The sequence below is a fragment of the Sarcophilus harrisii genome, chromosome 2 (genome assembly GCF_902635505.1).
Source record: "Sarcophilus harrisii chromosome 2, mSarHar1.11, whole genome shotgun sequence".
Lineage (NCBI taxonomy): Eukaryota > Metazoa > Chordata > Mammalia > Dasyuromorphia > Dasyuridae > Sarcophilus > Sarcophilus harrisii.
In genome coordinates, this window is record NC_045427.1 from 178,739,287 (window position 1) to 178,765,019 (window position 25,733).

General features: G+C 32.3%; 1 protein-coding gene across 2 annotated transcripts in view; it reads left to right on the forward strand.

Moving 5' to 3' along the window:
- Positions 1 to 25,733, forward strand: part of ERICH1 (glutamate rich 1) — an 84,147-nt gene that overhangs the window by 27,524 nt on the left and 30,890 nt on the right. For both annotated transcript variants that reach the window (XM_012539911.3, XM_031951152.1), the window contains exon 3: positions 5,217 to 5,351. In XM_012539911.3, the coding sequence (XP_012395365.1) occupies positions 5,217 to 5,351 (135 nt within the window). The remainder of the gene's footprint in view (positions 1 to 5,216; positions 5,352 to 25,733) is intronic.

A 25,733-nucleotide genomic window follows, 5' to 3' on the forward strand; every position in this document is an offset into this window, starting at 1 on the left:
CATTTTTAATAGATGATACCATGCCAAATCTTTATACTATATGGAGTGAAAAGCATTTAAAATATAAAGATCTAGTGGAAGAAATGGATGCTATGTGGGAACAAAATAGTTCCTGAAATCTTCATTATCCCATCTGTCAGAACTCTGGAGCTGTTTCAAAGATTCTTTCAATGAATCTACTAAAAATGAAATTAGGGGCAGCTAGATGGCACAGTAGGTAGAACACCAGCCCTGAAGTCAGGAGGACCTGAGTTCAAACCTGGCCTCAGACATGTAACATTTCCTAGCTATGTGTCCCTGGGCAAGTCACTTAACCCTGATTGCCTTAGCCAAAAAAAAGTAAGAGATTCTATCTAATACATTAATTCAGCTACAGAAAGATAATTTTATCCACCTGAACGGCAATCTGCAGAACATTAAACATTTAAAAAATAGAAGTATAGTACCTTATCTCACAAACATTTATGTCTGAACTCTACTGAACTATGTTGAGAAGAATAACAAGCGGATAATGATGATAGTAACTCATTTATTTAGCACTTTAATACTGGTTAAGATTTTGTGTACATTATTATCCTTTTTACCTAACATAGCTACTGTTGTTATTCTTATTTAACATCAGGAAAATAAGACTACTCAGAGATGTTAAATAACTTATCTGATCACTTAGATTTTAAGTGTCTTAAGAGAAATTAAGAGGAAGAGATCTTCCAGGCTCTATATTCATTTTGTTATGCTGCCTTTCAAATACTACCATGCTCTTTTTAGAATCATTAAAAGTTATGTATGCCCTTTTAGCTTGGTTTTCTAAATCCCAGCCCTTTAAGGAAAGTTGTCTTTCTCAGAGACTTAAGTATTTGATCCTATGAGTGATGGTTCCTAAGGGACCAGTCAGTACAAATTAATTAGTAAAAGGATTAGCACCTAAATATTTGATAGGAACTGTGGATCTAAATATTTCATGAAACTTGCTACTTAGCTGGCTAGGAAACCTATTGATGTGGGAACTGAAGATTATAGAGTTTTTATTCAAACCAGTAGTAATATGTTTCTTTTCTTTTTTCATTCTGCTTTACTGTGAGGCAAAGGAAAAAGGAAACATAGCAGGACATTGGAATTGATAAGAAAAGGAAAACCCTATAATAATCTCTTACTTTAACTACCAAAACAGAATAAATAAATTATTTGCCATTTTAATAATAATAAAAAAAAGAAAAGATCAAAGTAAGGGAGAAACTTATCTGTAAGGGTTTTTTGATACTAAATTGCTCCAAAGTTCCTATATGTATATGAAGTCTACTCCCTGGAAAAAGGTTTTATCATTAGAAGATGGAAAGCACTTTGATTCTACTATAGTAAGGATTATGTTAAGTACTGATTTGTGATTATAAGTGAAGGAAAAATATGCATCCTTCTTAAACTTAACTGATTTTGATTTTGTTAATGTCAACATTAAAATGTGAAGTTATGTATAAGTGTTGCTTAAATACATCTTTGTTCCTTATATAAGCTCTTGACCCCTTGTGTAGGACATCATTTCCTAGAATCTAGGTGTTATACCTAAATACAGATGTGAGAACACGACCAATAGGATTTAAATGGAGACTTTATGTAATCAGTGACTGCAGGGAAGTACCCAAATCAGACAGCCCCAAACAAGAGAATGGGATTTATATAGGTTATAACCACTAAGGGGAGGGGATCCTATAGTATAAACGGGAACTACAGAAGTAGGAAGTGGAGCAAAAGCTACATTTCTTAATGTAAATGGAGATAAAGGAATGGGGTTTGTGTGAAACGTGATATAATGTCTGGATGTTCCCAAGGCTAAGGAGCAGGGGTGCAGAGATACCAAATGTTCCAGGAAATATCATTCTCTTAACATTTTCATATCCTTGAAAAGTTACAAGGGGCCCCAGCAGTTTCAAGTTTTCTTCCTCCACATATGCTCAAGGTGGGTCACACAGAGTTCAGTACTTCATAGGCAAGGCTGATAACAATCATGGAATGAGTCAGATTCTCTCCCCCACTTTTGGTTCTCCCTCCAACCCTTATTAAACCAAGCACAAAGACTCAGAAATCTCAAAATAAGTAGAGACGGTGATCTAGTCACTTCACATTTTCATTAATCACTTATTGTCTGTTAGATCCTGTGCTAAATGATAGATAACCCCCCCAAAAAAAAAAAAAAAAAAGAGGCAAAAAAACACAGTCTTCACCATCTGGGAGCTTTTTTTTTTTTTTTTTTTTTTTTTTTTTTTTTTTAGTATAACTTTTTATTGACAGAACATATGCCTGGGTAATTTTTTACAACATTATCCCTTGCACTCACTTCTGTTCCAACTTTTCCCTTCCCTCCCTCCACCTCCTCCCCTAGATGGCAATCAGTCTTACACATGTTAAAAATGTTATAGTATATCCTAGATATAATATATGCGTGCAGAACCGAACAGTTCTCTTATTGCACAGGGAGAATTGGATTCAGAAGGTAAAAATAATCTGGGAAGAAAAACAAAAATGCAAATAGTTCACACTCATTTCCCAGTGTTCCTTCTCTGGGTGTAGCTGTTTCTGTCCATCATTGACCAATTGGAACTGAGTTAGATCTTCTTTTTGTTGAAGAAATCCACTTCCATCAGAATACATCCTTATACAGTATTGTTCTTGAAGTGTATAATGATCTCCTGGTTCTGCTCATTTCACTTAGCATCAGTTCATGTAAGTCTCACCAATCCTCTCTGTATTAATCCTGCTGATCATTTCTTACAGAACAATACTATTCCATAACATTCATATAGCACAATTTACCCAACTATTCTCCAATTAATGAGCATCCATTCATTTTCCAGTTTCTAGCCACTACAAACAGGGCTGCCACAAACATTTTGGCACATACAGGTACTTTTCCCTTCTTTAGTATCTCTTTGGGATATAAGCCCAGTAATAAATAACACTGCTTGTAGCTGATTCTGTCCATCAGAATACATCCTCATACAGTATCATTGTTGAAGTATATCATGATCTCTTGTTTCTGCTCATTTCACAAACTGAGTCTTCTTAAAGCAAGTTAGGGAAACCAGGAGGAAGTAATGAAGGTAAGTCAGGGAGATCAACCAATAGGTCATTGGAGTAGCCCAGCTATAAATCAGTGAGTGCCTCCATCATTGCCAGAGTGGTGGCTGTGAGTGGAGAAGAGATTGTATAGGAGAGATGTTGTGAAGATAGAATTGACAAGATGATAACAATTGAGTTACATGAATTGAGTGTGAGTGAGTCATGTCGATGACAACTGAGTGGTGAATCTGGGTGAATTGGAGATTTTGGCCTTGCATTTGACAGTAAGAGGAAAGTTGGGAATGGGGAAGATTAGAGGAGGAAAGAATAATGAGTTCTGGCTTGGATAGATTATATTTAAAGTAACAGAAAACACCTTTTCTACCAATCACTTCTCTAGAATTGCAAAAATTTAAAAAGAAAAGTAAAACTGGTTAACACGTATCAGAAAGAAATTTCCTATACAAAAGAGAAAGCGAACAGCCATAATTAATGTGTTGCTTTCTCCATTCTGTGTAAATTTCTCTGGAGACTTCTGCCATTTAAAAAAAAAATCCTTATGTGAATATATTTTAGATATCTAAATGAGTTGTGTTCTATGTGTATGTGTGTGTGCTTGCATGTGTGTGTGAGTGCTTATAGAAAATGTTTTGATTCTGTTTTGATCTTGGTTTTTCCTTTTTAAAGCAGTATCGTATATGGTTGAATGTCCTTTTAGCTTCATGGAAGCAGGTTTTTCTTGCAATACAGACAAAGTTGACTTCTTCTGAACTGAATAGTACTTGTAAGTCATTGCATAAAATAATTTTTATATTTATTTGTGATTATTAAAATAATTTTTTAAAAAAATTATTATGTTAAATGATGCTAAGTAACATTTTAAATCTATTCTAGGAAGTATAAAAATACCAAATAATCCAAATTCAAGGTTCATTTCTTAGGCATATGTGATAACATTTGTTAATCAGAAGAAATAATTATCATGTATGTTCTACATAGTTTGCCATTTTATGAAGAATTAGAACACAGATGTTTATTCTAAAAACTATGTTACTCATAATTTGAGAGTATTGAATATCAGAAACTGAGTCACTTGGTATAATGATGAAATTTAAGGTGATCCATTTATCCTGGAAGGAGGAGGATATTCTTTGTCGTTCAAACCAAGCAGAGCTGCTGAAGACATATATTTTATCACTGTATCCTTACCTGAAGACTTCCTTCCTTAGTAGAACTTGTCTGAGCTTAACTTGTAAATACATTGTTATTCATCTTTTGTTTTCAATGATGTCATGATGTTGGTGTATGAATGATGTGGACTTTCACATGAATTTGTGTGGCAGAATTGGGCAGAGTTGTCAGCCCCCTCTCCTCCAGAATCACCAAAATGTAGAGGCAAAACAAAAGTCAAGATTACTGCTAATGACCTGGGATACAGCAGATGGTCTTGACAAGATAATGTTTGACCAGGTTCTAAATGCTTCACAATGCCTGGTTCAGCAGCCTTGATGGCCATTGGAACAAATCTTTCCTATCTACCCATCATACCAGGGGACGTCTCTCTAACTTACCAAATCAACTCATTTGCTAAGACAGTTTTATTGGGGTATGGCTGCCATTTTTTGGAGCCACAAGTGAAATATACATACTAAATATATGACCACAAAGCTGCATACACATGATGTGTGAAAGTATCCCTTTAATGGAGGAATAGAAAATATCTTCTTATTGCCTCAGTAAACAGATCTATAGGTAGATATAGAATAGACATTTTATTAAAATATACATATATAATTCTTAAGGATTTATAGACCATTTCTTTTCTAAATATTGATGTGGCTAAGCATTGGAATTCAGTGTTGAATGGCATGTGAACATTTCATATATGTTACAATTCTATTTAAATCTTAGACAAAATACTATTGATCAATCTACTTTTCTAGATGTATAAATAGACAATTTCATTTTATAGCAAAATGTTTGGATTATGAAATTCCTTAATTATAATACTTATTCATTGTTAAATCAGTAAATCAGTAAAATAAAATTACTTTAATTATAAAAATAACCTGCGGGCTGACATAATATGCCTTGTAATGACAATCAGATGAAATAAGCAACCAATTAAATTTATAATACAAAATTTTCTCTTTCTTTTATAGATGATGAAAACAAGATCCAACCCAAGAAAAAAATATATACAGTAAGCCCACCTCCTGATGGATATGTTCCACATTCTCCAGAATTCACTGATACCAGAAAATCAGAAAAATCGAGTAGCACTGATGACTCAGAAGGTAAGAGTCTTAGCAGTTGGTCATTGAGTACAGAGATGTTTTTTAAGTTTAATTACTTTTGTTTTACAAAATATTGAAAGTTAAGCTTTCTTTTATGCCACAGTTATAATTGTTGGCCAATTTTCAAAATAATGTGTTTAAAGTAGATAAATCCAGGGTTTTTGGAAGAGAAAAATGATTAATTAATAAAGTAATGATAATAAATATATTAATTAATGCCTTATTAATCTTGATACAGTATCATGATCTTAGAAGGGCAGTACAGGATGTGAAAATTATAACGATATGCCCTTATAATTTTAACATCCAACTAATATTTCAAAGTATGTGTATCTACATATATATATATATATATATATACATATACATACTATACTTATAATGTATTGTTTATAAATTATAAAAATATCTCATGTCACTAAAAATATGTTTCTTTGAGTAGTCTAGTAATTATTTTGTTTATGCATATTGTATATGCATTCACAAGAATACTAGTTATATGTGAAAGGTGATCATATGAAATTAAAAATTAGATATTCTCTTTCATAATAAATTTCATTAGATTTATTGCCATGTATATTTTATTTTTAAAGAATATTTAATAAAATGAAACTATAGATTTGTTCTTCCTCTTTCTGCAGCACATATATTTAAATGTCAAGAGTTTTTTCTGGTCTCTTGCCCATGTTCCTGGCATGTTCCTGGACTAGAAAATTTCTAGTCCAATCTATATTTATCTTCCAGGCTAGTTTTGCCTATGTTCCAGGCAGTTGGTCAGCCCCTTAATATAAATACTTGTTGAATTGAAGGGAAAAAATAAATTTGTCATTTCAACAGCAGTAGTCTAGGCTATGATTGTCTAGGCTACGACAGGCTAGGTATGATTGTGTCATGAAATTATTCAAAATATTCTTCCTATTAGGACCTGAGTTCAAATGTGGCTTCAGACACTTAATACTTGCTAGCTGTGTGACTCTGGGCAAGTCACTTAATCCCAATTGCCTCAGAAAAAAAAAAAAAAAAGAATATACTTCCTATTTTAAATTGGAAAAGTATGAGATAAGATAGTTAAAATTTCCCTCTGAAATAATCAGTAAATCTTACTTGAGTCCATGAGACCGGCTCTACAGATAGAGCCAGTCAGGAAGATCTGAGTTCAAATATTGCCTGAGACAGTTAACTTAGCCATGTGACTTTGGGCAAGTGATTTAATTTCTGTCTTCCTTATTTTCCTTATGTGTACAATAAAGATAATAGTAGCACCTATAAATGGTAACTAGTCATTATTATATATTCCATACCATAACATATAATTGTTTTCTAGATTAAAAATCTGTTTCTTATAATTAATATATTGATATTTAATTTATTGTAATTTTATAATTTAATGATAATTTCAGCAACAATTCATATGTTGAGTATAAGTACATGCTTTTTGTTATTATTTTCACTTTTATTTTATGTAACCCATGGCTCAAGGACCTCCAGCACTCTGGATTCACACAGTCCATGTTAAATTTTGGGTCCTTATCCCATTAGAATTGGTTTAATATCTTTGATTTGTTGCCCCAACAAGGAATTACTCCAGCTGGCTTTTATCTATGATTATCCCAAATTTGCTCTCCTAGCTCCAAAGCAAGGGTACAATACAATGCCAACCTTTATTTCATTCAAGAGAAAATCTATAACACAAAAATGATTGAAAGGAATATGGAAATAAATACAGCAATTCAAATACCCAATCAGCTTCCCTTTGAAAGTGGACTGAATATATAATTGTTACTAGATCAACTCTTTAACATCTCTTATGAAACCTTTCACTATATCCCCAAGAATTTTATTACCTTGTTATTTTTCCTGCCTGCAAAAAACAGATATATTTTTGGGGCTACTGAAGAAATAGTCCCCTTTTCACAACATTTGTACTACGTTCATCAGGCTGAAGAGTAGAGGATAGTGTGCCAAGGTCTAGTTCTCTTGCCACTACCAGTTAGTCAATAAATATTTATTAAAGACTATATATCAGATATGTGCTAAGCATTGGAGCACCCACATCCCTAAGAGGTAGCTTTAGATATTTAGCTCTCTGTTTGCAGTCTTCTTCCTTTTTTAAGGAAGCAGAGAGTTGAGAAAATCTCCTTCTAGAAAGCTGATTTACTTTAGAAAAATCCCCTCTCAGGCCAAGTTGGCATGCAAATATTTGCTATGTGCTTCTTCAGAATGTGACCCAATACTCTGGCTGGCAGTACTATCTCTTGACCTCAACACTCTCAATAGATTCACTTCTTGGGTCTAGTGAATCTGCAGGTGACTCCCATATTCTTTGCCCAGAACTTTTTTCCCCATTCCTAGAGAAATATAAAGTATATAAAGATCTTCTTCCTCTCTCTAGTAATCCTTGCAGTTTTTTGAAAGAAAAACTGAACTGGACTTATACCCCAAAGAGATACTAAAGGGAAAGGGACCTGTATGTGCCAAAATGTTTGTGGCAGCCCTGTTTGTAGTAGCTAGAACCTGGAAAATGAATGGATGCCCATCAATTGGAGAATGGTTGGGTAAATTGTGGTATATGAATGTTATGGAATATTATTGTTCTGTAAGAAATGCCCAGCAGGAGAACACAGAGAGGCTTGGAGAGACTTACATGAACTGATGCTAAGTGAAATGAGCAGAACCAGGAGATCATTATACACTTCAAGAACAATACTGTATAAGGATGTATTCTGATGGAAGTGGATTTCTTCAACAAAAAGAAGATCTAACTCAGTTTCAATTGATCAGTGATGGACAGAATCAGCTACAATCAGAAAAGGAACACTGGGAAATGAGTGTGAACTATTTGCATTTTTGTTTTTCTTCCCAAATTATTTTTACCTTCTGAATCCAATTCTTCCTGTGCAACAAGAGAACTGAACAGTTCTGCACACATATATTGTAGCTAGGATATACTATGACATATTTAACATGTATAAGACTGCTTGCCATCTGGGGGAGGGGGTGGAGGGAGGGAGGAAAAAAGTCGGAACAGAAGTGAGTGCAAGGGATAATGTTGTAAAGAAATTTTTTTCAAAATAAAAAAAAAAAGAAAGAAAAAGTGAAAAAGGCAAAGAAAAACTATAAAATAGCTTGGTCTCTTAGGCCAGTATGAAACTTTTATGACAAAGTTTCTGTAGTCTTATACTTACACTAGTGCTGGCCTTTCCCAACCTCAAAAACAAGGAAAAATTAGGAAAGTGGAAGAAAATAATAAAAGTCAAGTCAACAATTAAGAATATCAAAAATAGAAAAAAGGGGGAAAAAAAACTCTCCTCCTGAGAAAGGAAATCTAGTATCAGATGAGCTCCTAAAACTTATGAGGCTCTCCCAACAAGAATTTTGAAGTTTGTATTTCACCAAAAATCAACCTCTCACCTCCAGGTGAAAATTAAACAATAAATCATCCTCTCTGAAAAGAAATAGAGTACCCTGAATTACCAGATTTTAAGACAACTCTCATACAATAGAATTGAAGTCCATAAGGACTCTATACGTATTTTCCTAATGTATGTCAAGATAATTAATGTGATCTAGATGTTCCAAAAAAAATGAAATGAAACATGCTGAGTCTTCAAAGATAAATGGACTCCAAAAAAGGATCAGAAATTTGAGGTTGACTGGCAGTTAACCATACTTACATAATAGATGAGCTTCTAAGACACATAATTCATAGACTAGCCCATTTTCTCCCTTCTGCCATCCTGATGTTAGGTTTACATGGACTGAAAGCTTATCAGTGGAGGGGCATTTCCTCCTTTTAACTTATTATTCTCTATTAATCAGCCTCTTACACTAAAGAATTCCTGGGCAAAAGAGATTAAGGAACCCCTACACTAGTTTCATAAATAAAATGATCTAGTGGGGTTTAGAGGACAAATTGATTAGCTCTGATCATGACAGTGGCAGTGGATATTCATTATTTTTATCTTAAAAACCACCATTTTTCTTTCCCCTCCCCATTTTCCTTAATTAGAATAGCTCATATTTATGTAGTGTTTATGGTATCCCCAAAAGGTAAATAAATTGAAATACTATAAGGAATCTTGAAAAGAACAGACTAGCTTCATTTTCATTCCTTTGAATACTGATAACTTGTTATAGGAATTTTTCTTAAGTGTATTTAAAGCTTCATAATTTTCTCTGTGCTTATTTTTACTGCAATCAGTTTTATCTGTACTTCCTAGCAGTAAAAACGCTAAAATCTATAAAAGGATGCATGCCATGCTTGTTTCAGGGACAGGACAGTAGTGAGAAAACATGTGAAACTCTTTCTATTCTGCAGTAGGTCAGAATGGAAAGAAACTCCATCTAAAAGAAATGCAAAGTGACATTTGGAAGGAAAGAGCCAAGCTAATCTCTGAAGAGAAAAAAAAAAAGTGATTAGATTATTGCAGTATATAAGGGAGGTTTTACCCTTTGATGTCAGGCTGGTCTTCCTACTACTTCTGCTAACATTTGATACTTTGACTTCTCACTTATAACTTTAATTTTGGTTCTTGGCTCTGTTAGCTCTAACAGCTCCTTAATTTTTTTAGGGAAGTTATACATTTTTAGTCATATCTCTAGGGTTCTCTTAAGTAGAACAGCATATAATTTTTCAAAAATAGTGATAAATTTGTTTTACTTTTTACTTATTTCTTCAATTTGCTTTCTTACCTCACTGCTGTAAATAGCTTTCATGTAATGGTGATGATAGTGAAAATCCTTGCTTTACCCCTAATCCTTCTAGAAAAGCCTCCTTGTATTCATATATTACATATGATAGTGGCTCTTGTTTTCAGAGAGCTGTCATATGCCAAATTAAGGAAAAAATCTATACCTATGCTTTTTAACTTTTAAAATGTAAATAGCTCTTCAATTTTTGTTTTTAAAAAATTTTCAGCATTATTGAGATGGATATGTATTTTTTTTATTTTTTAGCATGGTTTATACTTATAGTTTTCTTAATATTGAACCAATTCCTGGTATTAATGCAACCTGGTCATATTTATTATTTTTTTTAGTATGTTGCTATAGCTTCTTTTTATATTTTTTTCCATTTTATATCTCCCTACTTAGATATTAATATCATGGAAAGAATTTGGAAGAATACTTCACTAATTTTTTGAAATAGTTTATATAATATTAGATTAATTGTTCTTGCAAAATTTGATAGAATTAACTCGTAAATTTATATGGTACTTCATTCCCTTATCTTTCAAAAGTTCACATATATAATTTGTTCATTTTCCTTTTATGAAATTGGATCATTTGAATTTTCTGTTATTCTTTTAATCTAGGTTTTTTAATATTTCACTTAGTTATCAGTTTTGTCAGCATATCAGTGGGCAAAATGATTTATAATAATTCCTTTATTTCATCTTAATTTGGTGTGAATTCTCCTTTTTCATTTTTATGAGCAATTTGATTTTTCTTCTCTTTAAAAATTAGATAAGCCAGTGATTTTTAAAATGAATTCAGTGTTTTTTTGCTTTGTTTTGTTAATTTTGTCATTGATTTTCAAGATTTTTATTTTCATGTTTAATTGGGGGTTTTGATTTGATGTTTTTCTAGCCTTTTTTGTTACATGTTCAATTCATTAATTGTAGAGTATTCTCAGGTCCTTCTTCAGTTTCCTAAAAAAAATTGAGGTTAATTCAGTTTACATAATGCCAATATAACCAATTGAATAGTGAAAGAAGTTCGATCCAACAACTTTTTTTTTCCCATTGAGTTTGATGACATTGAACCACAATTTAATGAATTATTAATTATCCAAGCAAGGGCTAACACTCTGTCATATGTGTTTCTTTGTATGTATCTGGATATGTCTCCTCTAAACATTTTCAAGGGAAAATTTTTTTTTTAATTATATGTAGTATTGTTTTCATTTTTAAATCTTCTTTTCCCATCTTAAGTTGTGAAGTGAAATATGATATTATTTGATACATCCTAACAAGATCTATTGGCATTTATAGTGGACAAGTGATAATACAAGATATAATGATGTTTATATAAAAATTACTTACTTGTAACATTTATTCATTATCTACTGTGTGCCTAACACTTTGCTAAATGCTGAGTATGCATTAAGGCCCTGCCCTGGAGGAATTCACAATCTAATGAAAGAGATCACAAGCAAACAAATATGTACAAACAAACTATATACAGGATAAACAGAAAATAATTAACAGAGGCAAGGCACTAGAATTAGAATGGGTCAGTAAAGGTTTCCTTCAGAAGCTGAATGTTAGTTGAGACTTAAAGGAAGAAAAGCAGCCAGCAGACAGAGTTGAAGAGTAAGAGCAATCCTGGAGTGGGGACAGCAGAGAAGAGACCTGGAGCCAAGAGAAGGAATTTCTTATTCAGGGACCAGCAAAGAAAGGTTAGTGTCCTGGGATCAAAGAATATGTGTAAGAGCTGGCTAAGTTATAAAGGGCTTTGATTGCGATCAAATTCAAATGCCCTGTTGGGCAGAGGTAATAGAGAGCCACTGGAGCTTATTCAGGAAGAGGGAAGAGTGGTTGGACCTATACTTTGGGAAATTTGCTTTAGTGGTTATATGGGGTATGGGTTTTGGTGAAGACAGAGTTGAGGCAGACAGAACTGCCAACAGACTATTACAGTAGTCCATTTGGGAGAAGAGGAGGACCTGTGCTAGAGCAGTGATGGTGGCAGATGAGAGAAGAGACTATGTAAAAGATGTCCCAAAGGTAAAATCAACAAGCCTTAGCAACAGATTGGATGTAGGGGTTAGTAAGAAGTCAATTATATCTCCTTGGTTTCCAGCCTAACAGATTGGGATGATGAATCAGCCTTTTACAGTAATACAGAAGGTAGGAGGAAAGTTATAGGAAAGGTGGGAGGGAGAAGATAATGTTTTATTTTGGACATGTTTAATTTAATTTGTATATTAGATATCCATTTGAAGATGTCTAAAAGGAAATTGTAAATGTGAGATTGAAAATCAGCAGAGAGGTTAGAGCAGGATGGGTAGATTTAAGAGTCATTATTATAGAGATGTTAATTAAATATATGACATCTGGTGAGAAATCATCAAGTGAAGAAGTAAGAGGCACAGGATGAAAGCCTATGGAAACACTTAGAGTTAAAAAACATAATCTAGCAAGTGAGGTTTAAGTAAAGAATAGCAAAGAAGAATTTAAAAGAAATTATGAAGTGGGATAAAGACATTTATATATTTTATTCTGTACTTGGAATTTCATTTTTGTTTGGTTTTATTAGAAGTCTGTAGTTGGAATAATACATTATCCTGAAAATTTGTTAGAGCTCAGTTGAAGAGGACTTTTTGGGAGAAAAGCTTTTGACATGCTAAATGTCAATTGAAAATCATTGCAAAGCGTATTTTGTTTAGTTCCATTCCTTACATATTATTGTATTTTTTTTCCATTTTCTAACAGAGTGTTACACATGGTATGAATGCATTAAACAGAAGTTGAATGAATGCTATGAATGAATCACTATTTATACTTTCTATAATTATTTGGGGGTTTCATGACTGGGGAAAGGCTGGAGATTAGAATATTCTTAACTGGTTTGTATTTTGAAGGTTTTGTTCTTGCATTCAACTGCATCATGGAATATTGGACTGATATTGTAAATCAAAAATTGAAGGGACTAACATTCTAGGTCAGTCCCCTCAGTTTGCAATTGAAGAAATGGAAGCCTGGTATAGTCAAATGACTTGCTCAAGGTCACATAGCAAATATCAGAGGTGGAATCATTTGGTTCCTTTTAAAAATGTAACATGAGGGTCTCAAATGAAGATTATAGATTGAGATTTAGACCTGTTTTGTCTTTTCTATTCTCCTCCCTTGTCCATACATCTCTTGTATCACATATAATCTTTACTTTTTCAGGGCTTATTTATCTTCATATTTTCTTCTGTAATTTATAACGAAATGGATTCAGTTACAAATCCATGAACTCCAGTGCTTCTTTGATAGGAAAAAAAGGTGAATTAGAAAGGAGAATAGAATTCTTAAAAGTATGGTAACAGTTGTGTATGAGTGTGTGTGGGTTTGTGTATGAGTATGTGTATAACAGTGTGTGAGAAGACTAACATGGTTAACAACGAACACCTGTTTTGGTTCAGAATTAAAAATTTCTCTCACTATTCCATATAAAATCCAAGATGGAGAAAAAAACTCAACATGAATCATTCTTTACAAAAAATTTCTATCTCAAAATTAAATAAACAGATAATTAATTAAAATTGAGGATTTTTAATGTAACTAATCCAAGATGTGTTAAAATTGAGATTCATCATTATATAGTTTGATCTATCAAGAACTTCAAAAAACTTTTTTGATTAAAAGTATTTTTCTCACACATTTTGAATTTGGCTCTTCCATAGAGGTTATCCTCTGTATTTTAAATAGGATAAAAACTAGTAGGAATTTCAGTGCACTCTGAGCATTATGGAGTTTCTTCCAAATGATGTGATGACTATTTTACAAAGAGAACTTTGGAATTAAAGTGTAGTTTGAGGAGCATAGTTAAGATTGGCACTAACATTTTAGAAGTATATATTTAATAGGATTCATATACAACATTAACAGTTTTTTATAAGTAAGATACTCTTCTAAAATATAATTGTGATGAGAAAGTGTCATTTTTGTAGGGAAAGATCAGAAACTTTTGGAGAGTAGATGATATGTCCAAAATAGTTGCTTTGTTCAGCCATATTTTATCTATAGTTCTTTATAATTATCTTTTCATTTAGAACCCTTTCAAGGGATATTTAGTATACTTACTAAAGCAAGTATTAGTATTACAGTGTTATATATTTGCAATTATAAAAGATGTAGGGCTTCCTGAAGAGTGTTTGTGTATATAAACACACACACAAATATACATATATACATGTACATTAAGTACATATACACATATAAATGTCTATATATGTGTATGTATGTATGTATATTGCCTTTGGCTACAGAGTTAAGCCACGAAATGGTCCTTCCTTTGCTTTGACAAGCTTATTTCTCTAGAACTGAGAGCAATTAGATAAAAAGCAAGGCAGCCTTATAGACAAGAAAGCAGAATAAAAGCCAAAATAAGAGAAACTGAGGATAGGAAAAACATTTTATTTTAATGCTGTTGATTTGACAAGGAAAATTTCTTAAACACGTGATGATCTTCAAAGAATTTTTCAAGAGAGATATTGAATCATCTAACACGTAAGACAAGTCTGAATCATATATAATGGGGTGGACTAGTGTATATCCTGTAAAAGTGAACATGCCCTCTAATACCTTCCTAAAAGATATATGTAACTTAGCAACTTCTAATCAGGTCCATAGTCCCAATGACTGGAATTCAAAGATGTTGTACCTGAGGATCAGGAGGAAAATCCCATCTCAGTAGGTTATAAAGATAGTTCTAAATGAGATTCCACTGATCTTTGGAGAACATTTATTTGGAATTATAAAATTTCCTTTGAATATGTTATAAGGAAGATTGAAAGATTTTTCTCCCTTCTCTTCCTTCCTCTCCCCACCAGTAGTAGATGTGGCTGCCTTAGGTTTCTTCCTGAATATACATTTGTGAACAACAACCATCAGTCTTGAAAAAAAGAATAATTACACCTGTTATGAACTTAATACACAATTCCCACAATTACATGCTTTTTCAAGATGAAGATGGACTATACTTAGGCTCATCATTCAGTGACCCATGCCTGGTTAACTAGCAGATGTGACTAAAGTTTGTGAATTGTTTGAACAGCACATGTATGAAATGAAAAGTGAAATGTTTGTTTAGTCCCACAAAGTACCTTTACGTTTTGGAGAAATTACAATAATGGGAATATTTCAAGTCTTCGTTAATGTGTGCTTACACTAAAGAACTTTTGTGGAAGAAGAAATAAGCATCTTTCCAATTTCTGGTACCTGTTTCTTACATTTAGCACCTTAAATTTGGTCATGCAAAAACTTTTAAATTCCAGAGGAGTGTACTTCTGAGTAAAATATAACTGGATGAGCCTATCTTTCTCTTTTGCCTAGAGAACTTGATTTCTCAGCTGTCAGCTCACTCCTCAGGACTCTATTGGCACACTTATACTTATTTACTGCTGCTCCAGCATATACTACTATATAGACTCTTCTCACTGGACTTCTGGTGGGTCTTCTGACTTGTCAGAGCTTACAGAATCATTTTTTCTTTGATGCTTATGCATCTGAAATCGGGGGGAAAGAGACAGGAAAACCAAAGATACAATGTGTTTTAAGTCACTGAGGGATCAGATTGGGGAGGAACTATATCTCCCAAAGGCATTTCTGCATTTCTTCACTTTCACTTTATAGGTGCCAGGGAGACAGAGATGGAGTTTCTCCTTCAGAACTTTTATATAATTCCTAGATTCAAACTCAGGGGCCAATTAATGACAACTTTTCTTCACCATGCATTAAAGGGACAGGAAACATCACCTACCTGCTTTGCATCAGGAGCAGGATTTTCCTCCACTACAGATCCTTTCAAAAGCAGGATTGATAAGCCCACTCTAGGCTGTGCATGTTCTCAGTACTGGACTTCAATCAAATTCAGAACATTATCTCAGGCAACTGTGACTTGCAAAGCATTTACCTTCTAGTCTTTCTATTTTTCTAATAATTTTAAGTACATTTTTATTCAAGTAATTTTCTTTAATTCATCTTCAACTTCCTTGTCTGTGATTCCATCCTTCCTGCTTTTGTTAAAATGGATGTTCTTGCTTATACTACTCAACCTAATTTTTTTCATATTCCTCCTTGCCTTTTATTTTTTGTTCATCTTTCATTTGAGGAAAAGTGAACCGAGTCATGTTTATTAGCTCCATGTTGAAGGTTTAACATCAAGTTCAATCCATGGTAAGCTTACTCATTTAGGCAAATGACATTTTTTTTATCCAATCCATTCATGACAAAAATCTTAGCTGCCTGGAATAGCAGTGTTTCTGGTTTTTTGTTTTGTTTTGTTTTTTATGAAGCTAAGTTTCTGCTGACCAGTGACACAATTATCAAATTCAGTGATCCAATGCAAAAATGTCAATTTGTAAATTGTTTCCCTTGACCATTGCTAACTTCACATTAAATAGATCTCAAGTACCATGGTCAATCTTCTTCATCAGTTTGCAATGGAAGAATTGTTTGGGTGGTAATAAATGCTGTGCATTAGCCTTATTTAAGCATTAAATTTTTAATCAGTCAATTATTTGCACATAACACTATTTTTCTTGAAAAGCTTACATCTTCCCAAGGAAACCACAAATTATACAAAAATAGTTAATTCAAAAGAGGACAAGAAATGAAGGAATCAGAAAAGTTCTTATTTAGAAGTTATTGTCTAAGTTGAGCTTTAAAGAAATCAGAGATTTCGACTGATAGGTGAGAATAAATACATACCAGCATAGGGGCAAACTGTACAAAAGTAGAATGGCAGGAGTTGAAATGTCATGTAGAAAAAATAGCAAATAAGCCAGTTTGACAGGAACATGAACTGTGGGGATTGGGTTGAGGGTATGGTTTAAAATAAAAATAAAAAATTAATGAAAGACTGGTAAGAGGAGTTTATATTTAACCTTGCTGCAATAAGGAGCCATTAAAGCTTCTGAAGCAGGAATATCTTACATTTATATTTCAACTCTAGCTTTGTGGTCTTGGGAAAATCACTTAATCTCTAGCCTCTGTCTTCCATAGTTTCCTTAACTATAAGTTGAAGATTATAATAACACCTTTACAGAGCTGTAGAGAGAATTAAATGAGATAATATTTGTAAAGCATTTAGCATGGTGCCTAGCACATAAATGCTCAATAAAATACTGTTCTTTTCCTTCTGATCTTCTAGTCATTTCCCTAAATAAGACACTCTATCTCTTGCCTCTGTCCATTTCCTCTGACTGTCCTCCATGTCTAGAGCACTCTCCATCCTTTGCATCCTACTGACCCCACTACCTTCCTTTAAATCCCAACTAAAATCCCTTCTCCTAGAAACCTTAATTCTAATTTCTTCCATCTATTCATTTCTTCCTATTTATCCTGTATTTCTATTTATTTGCATGTTATCTCCCCCATTGAATCATCTAAGCTCTTTGAGGGAGGGAACTGTTTTTTGCCTTTTTTTGTATCTCCAGTGCTTACCACACATATGGTAGGTACTTAATAAATATTTATTGATTCTCCTTCAAAAGCTGCTTTGTATTCATTTTGTGTATATTATGTACATTATGTACATATTGTCTCTTTCCAATGTGTGTATATTATGTACATTATGTACATATTGTCTCTTTCCAATAGAATATATGCTCTTTGAGAATAAGGACTATTTTTTTTTTCTTTCTATTCCCAGCACCTACCATAGTTTCTGGTTCATGGTAGGGGACTTAAACTGCTTATTGTGAATAACTGATTAATTTAACTGACAAATCAAAAGCAGCTTTGTGGCATAGTAGATAGAACATTGAGTCTAAACTCAAGATGGCCTGAGTTCAAATTTGATCTCACATACTTAATAGCTTTGTGACCTTGAGCAAATCAAATCAGTCTGTCAGTCTAATTTCTGGGAAATTATGAAAGTGGATTTGGGGAACGGGGAGAGATTGATGATAAAGGTTACCATTAAAGTATTGATTCAAAAATGAAGAAATCTTTACTAATATCCTTCTATGCATGTCTTCAGCAACTCTGCTTAGTTTCAACTCAAAGAATATCATCTCCCTTCCAGGGTAAACTGATCACTTTAAATGTCATCATCATGCTGAGTGACTCAGTTTCTACTTATTTCTTTTACTAATAATAAAAGTGTGATCTAGAAAGAGCATGCCTTTTACTGTTGGCAGTACTATTTATTTATTTGGTTTGGGTTTTAGGGTACTGTTATTGTTGCTGTTTTTTACAAGGTATTTGGAGTTAAGGTCACACAGCTAATAAGTATCAAATGTCTGATGTCAAATTTGAACTCCAGTCCTTTTGACTCCAAAGTCTGCACTCTATCTACTGCACCATCTAGCAGGCTCAGTACTATTTAGGAACTTCAGGCAGAAACAGGACAAATTATATGACTTGGGCAAGATTTGAACATTACTATATCCTGTGTTTGAAATTTTTCCTCCTTTCTGCAAGAAACTCATAAATACATTCTGTTGAGAAGAGAATTTTCTGGCATTATGAATAAATTTATGCACTTAAAAGTATCCTTCATTCCATACTCACAATTGCATGGTGCTCCCCCAAGCAATTGCCCATCCCACTTACCCCTTGTTTTGTTTTGGCTTTGGATAAGTGGTCTTGCCTCCTCTCTTAAATGAATTTTATCTGCCTTAGTTATCTCACAGTGAAGTTAAAAGCTAAAAATGAGAACAAGTATGAAATTTGAAAACTTTAAACTCTTCTAATATGTCATAAATTATTTTGCATATTTGTCCATTTTTGAAAAAAAGTATCACTTTGGAGATTAACCTGTCTTAAAGAAAAATTCCTATTATAGTGTCAAATATTCATGTGCTTCCAAGACTAACTTTCTTTTATGAAGGTGTTTACAAATATCAAAGTTTAATCTTTTTTGAATTAAAAAATCCTGTACTTGGTTTACTTTGTTGTACTATAATCAGTTTTTTAAATTTTGCTTATAAGAAATTGTAATCCTGTGAAGGAATTTGGTGGCAAATGTCTGACTTTGAGAAATTTAAAAGGAAAAAAAACCAAACTCTCCTAAAGCAAAAATTAAATTAAAAAAAAAAAAGACTGGAAGACAGTTCAGCTCATATTGCTTAAGGTTCCAATTAACCAAAAATCCTTGCATATCTGTGCTGAAAAATACTTACACCGTCTGTTGTAACATTTCTGATTTAACATTCTGATTTAAACATAAGTGAATAATTGTCAATGTGGAAATAGTTTGCTTATTTGAAATCTGGATGGCTTTGATGGAACAGATGTTTAATAACTCAGATCCTCTAAGATTTGTAATAATTACATATGATTTCTTATACTATATTTTAGAAATGCTTATTATTAATTTCAAATTTCAAACTACATGATTTACATTAGAACCAATACAGCAGTTCATTATTTTTACAAATTCACCTATTACCATAGCACGATTTTTACATATTGTACAATTGGGGGAAAGTATATATATTTGAAAAACATTAGTCTTATTCCTCAGCATCAAGTTTCATAAAGGAGCTTTTCAATATTTAGGCAAGTGTTAATATTAATTTACTCTACAAGTACATTAAAATCAAATTATTTTAAAAGTGAAAATAAAAATAAAAAATCATAAATTTAACTAGTTTGTATATATGTAATAAGAAACGAATATTGTAATTAGCTTAAATCCAATTTCCATTGTACTGTTTTGCTCTTGAACTCTATCTTGAACGCTAAATAGGCCATTATTCTGATGTAGAGAAGTTTCAAGTAATACTATACTTTTCTACTTTTTTCCCCCTTTGTAATCTACCTCTTTTTTGTGGTATCTTGAAGTGCCATTGTAAGGCATTGCTTGGCATGCTAGCCATTTGGCTAATAAGTTATAATTACCTTTTTTTTAAGTGAGTATGCTTGTAGTTAGCAGATTTTCTTCAGCCTGTAATCAGTGATGTCCAAACACATATTATATGATTTAAGGGGTTGTGCTTATTCTTATATTTTCTATACTCTTGAAAAAAGTGAAAAACCAAGCTAGTACTACAAAGTTACCAATTATTAATACTTTTTGTGGCAGACTTTAGTAACACACGACTTTTAACATCTAAACCTTTTAAAGCATTTCCCCCCATAAGCAGAGGTCAGAATGGAAGACAGGGAGCTTTATAAGTCTAGAGTCCTCTGGCTTCTATCACATTACCAAGATTCTGTGTGCAGTCATCATTTATGATTTTTTCTTTATTCACTTAAGTCACAGTATGTCTGTCAACTAGTAGAAAAAGGAGCTTTAAAATATTTCATAGAATCATAGTTTTTGAAATATAGGACAAGAGTAGATATAAGACATCAGGAATATAAAATTTGCCCTTCACTATGAAAAATTAACATTTATGTAGTGCCTTAAGAATTACAAATTTTTATGTGTTACCTCACTTAATTTAATCCTTAAAATAACCCTGTGAGGTAGGTACAAACTGAGGCATAGCAAGATTAAAGATCACACAGAAAATGTGTTTGTTATGTTCAAATTTAGTTCTTCCTAACTCCAGTTGCAGAACTCTTGCCACCATACCACCTATATCCAGTCTGAAAAGTTACAACCCAAGGAACTTATATGGAAAGTGTTATTCTCAATTATAATCAATAGCATAAAAAGACAATTTGATTTTCCTGAAAGCTGTTATTGTGAAGTGTTATTGTGATGTTTATCAACAGTTGATAAAAATGACTGGGATTGTTGAGTACCCCTTCAATGTCCAACTAGTTGGCCACCCTCTAGAAGAAGGTGAGTTTCTGGGCTTTTTCCACCAGAGGGCTCTCATCTACTAGTTTGGTTCCATCAAGGGCAATTCTGGTTGCATCTATCTAAGAAGAGGAATACTACAATTATAAAATGGTAAAGCTGGAAAGGATCTTAAAGACCATGTACTCTAATCCCATTTCACAAATGAGTCCATTTTCAAAGAATGAAGGTTATTTGCCTGAGATCATACCATTAGTCAGTGGTTAAGCTGAGAATCAAACCCAAGTCTCCCAAGTTGAGTGGAGAAAATTTTCCTCTATGTCCTATAGAATACTATCTTTCTCAACCTATTTCTTAGGATTATTGTTTTATATTTTTTATTGAATCAAATAAACCAGTAGTCATTTATTTATCTATGGAGTGAATAGCTTGAGTAAATTTATTGCTATCCCAATATATTCACTTTTTAGCATCCAAGGAGACTTATACTACATATGCTTTAATTTTCATGAAAAGCTGAGTAAGGAAAATAGACTCTTGACAAACAACTTTTTTTTCTTTTTCTTATTTTAACCTTTAATAATATTTTATTTTTAATTTTTTTTAATTCTTCATTCTAACTTTTCTCTCTCCCTCACTTGTCTTCTCACTGAAACAGTAAGCAATTTGATATAAGTTACACATGTTCAATCATGTAAAATATATTGCCATATTAGTCATGTTATAAAAGAAGATATAGATCAAAAGGAAAAAACACAAAAAATAAGATAGATAAAAATAATATGCTTTGATCTGCATTCAGCTCTAGAGGTAGATAGTACTTTTCATCATGAATCTTTTGGAATTGTCTTAAATCATTGTATTGCTGAAAATAGCTAAATCATTCACATTGATCATTTTACAATTTTGCTGTTACTGTGTGCAATGCTCTGGTTCTACTCATTTCACTCGATCTCAGTTCAGGTAAGCCTTTCCAGGTTTTTCTAAAATCAGTGCATCATTTCTTAAAGAACAATAATATTCCATCAGAATCATATGCTACATCGTGTTTAGCCATTCCCCAATTGATGAGCAGCATTCTCTCAATTGCCAATTTTTCAACACTACAAAAAAAGGACTGCTATAAATATTTTTGTACAAATAGATGCTTCCCTCCCCTCACCCATTTTTAATCCCTTTGAGATATGACCTATTTGATATTGCTGAATCAAAGGATTTGCACAATTTTATAGGTTTTGGGGCATAGTTCCAAATTGTTCTCCAGAAGGTTGGATCAGTAACAATTCTACCAACAGGGTTTTAGTCCACATTCCCTCAAACATTTATGATTTTCCTTTTCTGTCATATTATCCAATTTGATAGGTGTGTGGTGGTACTTCAAAATTGTTTTAATCTGAATTTCCTTCATCAATAGTGATCCAGAGCCTTTGTTCATCTAACTATTGATAACTTTGATTTGTTTACCTGAAAACTACCTAGTTATATCTCTTGACCATTCATCAATTGGGGACTTATATATTTATAAATTTGATCCAATTCTCTATGTTTTTTTAAATGAGGTATTTATTGGCAACACTTGCTGTAAAAATTGTTTCCCAGCTTTTTGCTTTCCTTCTACTTTTTGTTGCATCGGTTTAGTTTGTGCAAAACTGATAAAATTTCATGCATTCAGAATTGTGCATTTCACATCATAGAATGCTACCAATCTCTTGTTTGGTCATAAATTATTCCCTCCTCCATTGATCTAACAGGAAACTATTCCTTGCTTTCTTAACGTGCTTATGGTATGTGTAAATCATGTAAACATTTTAACCTTATCTTGGTATACCATGTGAAATATTGGTCTATATGGTCTACATACTATTTTCCAATTTCTCAAGCAGTTTTTGTCAGATACTGAGTTCTTATTCTAAAAGCTCAGATCTTTGGGTTTATCAAACACTAGATTATTCTGATCATTTACTACTAAGTCTTAGATATCTTATCTATTTCACTGATCCACCATGCTATATCTTAGCCAGTATCAGATAGTTTTGAGATGACTTTATACAGTTTGAGACCTGGAATGTCTAGGCTGCTTTTCTTTAAATTTGTTTTCATTGATTCTTTGATATTTTTGACCTTTTGGTCTTCCAGATAAATTTTGTTTTTGTTTTTTTTAGCTCAGTAAAATAATTTTTAATACTTTGATTGGTATGGTATTAAATTAATTAATTGAAATAGAACCATTATTTTTTTTTGAAAGTCATTTTTGTTTTTGTTTTTTTAATAGTTTTTGATTTACAAGTTATATGTATGGGTAATTTTACAGCATTGACAATTGCCATACCTTTTGTTCCAATTTTTTCCCTCCTTCCTCCCACTCCCTCCCCTAGATGGCAGGATGACCAGTAGATGTTAAATATCTTTATTTAATAAAGTATTATTATACTTTATATATAATACATATATAATAAATTATAATTTATTATATATAATATATGATAATATATAATAAATTATAAATATATAATATAAATTATAAAGTATAAATTAGATACACAATAAGTATACATGACCAAACCATTATTTTGCTGTACAAAAAGAATCAGACTCTGAAATATTGTACAATTAACCTGTGAAGGAAATCCAAAATACAGGCAGGCAAAAATATAGGGATTGGGAATTCAATGTAATGGTTCTTAATCATCTCCCAGAGTTCTTTCGCTGGTGTTGTTGAGAATCATTATTGTTATCATATTGGCTCAGCTTACCCCTGAGCAATTAATATTTTTCCAGTTGTTTCAATCTGACTTTATTTGTGTAAAGTGTTTTGTATTATTTTCATATAGTTCCTGAGTTTGTCTTGTCATGTAGATTCTCAAGTATTTAATATTCTCTTGTTATTTTTAAATGGAATTTCTCTTTCTAGCTCTTCCTGCTAGACATTATTGATGACTTATGTGAGCTTATTTTATATCTTTCAACTTTACTAAAGTTAATTATTTCAACTAGTTTTTAGTTGATTCTCTACGATTCTCTAAGTATGCCATTATAACATCTGCAAAGAATGACTGTTTTGTTTCTTCATTGCCTATTTAAATTCCTTCTGTTTCTTTTCCTTCTCTTACTGCTATAGCTAATACAATATTGAATAATAATAATAATAGTGATAATGAACATCCTTGCTTCACCTTGGATCATATTGGAACAGGTTTTTAGCTTATTCCCATTATGGATAATGCTGAGAAACCACTTGTCATTTTAAGGAAAGCTTCATTTATTCCTATGCTTTAATAAGCATGGGTGTTGCATTTTGTTAAAACTTTGTATGCATCCATTGAGATAACCATATGATTTCTGTTGGGTTTTGTTATTGATATGTTAACTGTGCTTGTAGTTTTCTTAATATTGAATCAACCCTGAATGTATAAATTGTACCTGGTCATATGTATGTTGCATTATGATATATAAAGTACTTAACAGTACTTTATTTAAAATATCTACATGTCTGTTCATTAGGATAATTGATCTGTTGTTTTCTTTCTGTTTTTGCTCTTCCTAGTTTATGTATTGGCACTATATTTGTGTTGTAAAAGGGATTTGATAGGACTCCATGTTTGCCTATTTTTCCAAATAGTCTCTTTAAATGTTTGGTAGAATTCACTTGTAAGACCATCTGGTCCTGGAGATTTTTTCTTAGGAAATTAATTGATGACTTGTTCAGTTTCTTAAGTGACATTATTTAAGTATCCTATTTCGTTTTCTTTTAATCTGGGCAATTTATATTTTTATAAATATTCATCTGTTTCACTTAGATTGTCAGATTTGTTTGCATACAGTTGGGAAAAATAGCTCCTAATTATTGCTTTAATTTCCTCTTCATTGATGGTGAATTCTCCCTTTTCATTTTTGATTCTGTTACTTTGGTTTTCTTCTTCTTTTTTTTTTTTTTTTTTAATTAAACTGACCAGTGGTTTAGCTGTTATTATTGGTTTGCTTTTGTTTTGTTTTGTTTTTCAAGTTTTATTTATTAGTTCAATTGTTTTTTTTTCCTATTCTATTAATCTCCCATGATTTTCAGGATTTCTAATTTGATAATTAGTTGGGAATATTTAAATTATTATTTTTCTAGGTTTTTTTGGTTGCATGTTCAATTTATTGATCTGCTCCTTCTCCATTTTATGGATATAAGTGTTTAGAGATATAAAATCTCCTCCTAAGTAGTCTTTTGGCTGCATCCCATAATTTTTTTATATTTTGTTTCACTGTGTCATTCTCTTTAATGAAATGAATGATTGCTTCTATGATTTCTTCTTTGACCCACTAATTTTTAAGGATTAGATTACTTAGTTTCCAATTCATTTTTAATCTATTTCCATGGCTCTTTATTAAATGTAATTTTTATTGCAGCATGATCTGAAAAGGATGCATTTAATCTTTTTGCATTTAATTGTAAAGTTTTTATGCCCTAATTCCAATTTTTCTTCTTCATCTATTTGATTTTTAAAATACCTTTTTAGCTTTTCCAGAAGTTATTTTTGTCCCTGAGATCACTTCTTTTGTATGTATAGGGGGGTGGTATGTATTATTTTTTTTTTTGAGACTTCACATATAAATGTTTTGACATTGTTGTCCTCCTCTGATTTTTCATCTTAATCTTCTTTGTCATTATAATTGTTTTGTCTGATCAGGGTTTAGTTTCATTTTTTTTCTCATTTTTCAGTCTAAAATTTGTGATTTTTAAAATTGCCATCTGCCAGGAAAAGATAATGATATATGTTGGAGGGAATGTGGGAAAAGTAGAACACTAATACATTGTTGGTGATATGAACTTATCCTGATATTCTGGAGAATAATTTGAAACTTTGCCCAAAAGGCTATCAAACTGTGCATACCCTTTGATCCAGCAGTGTTTCTATGGGCCTGTATCCAAAAGAGATCTTAAAGGAGGGAAAGGATTTCACATGTGCAAAAATGTTTGTGGCAGCCCTT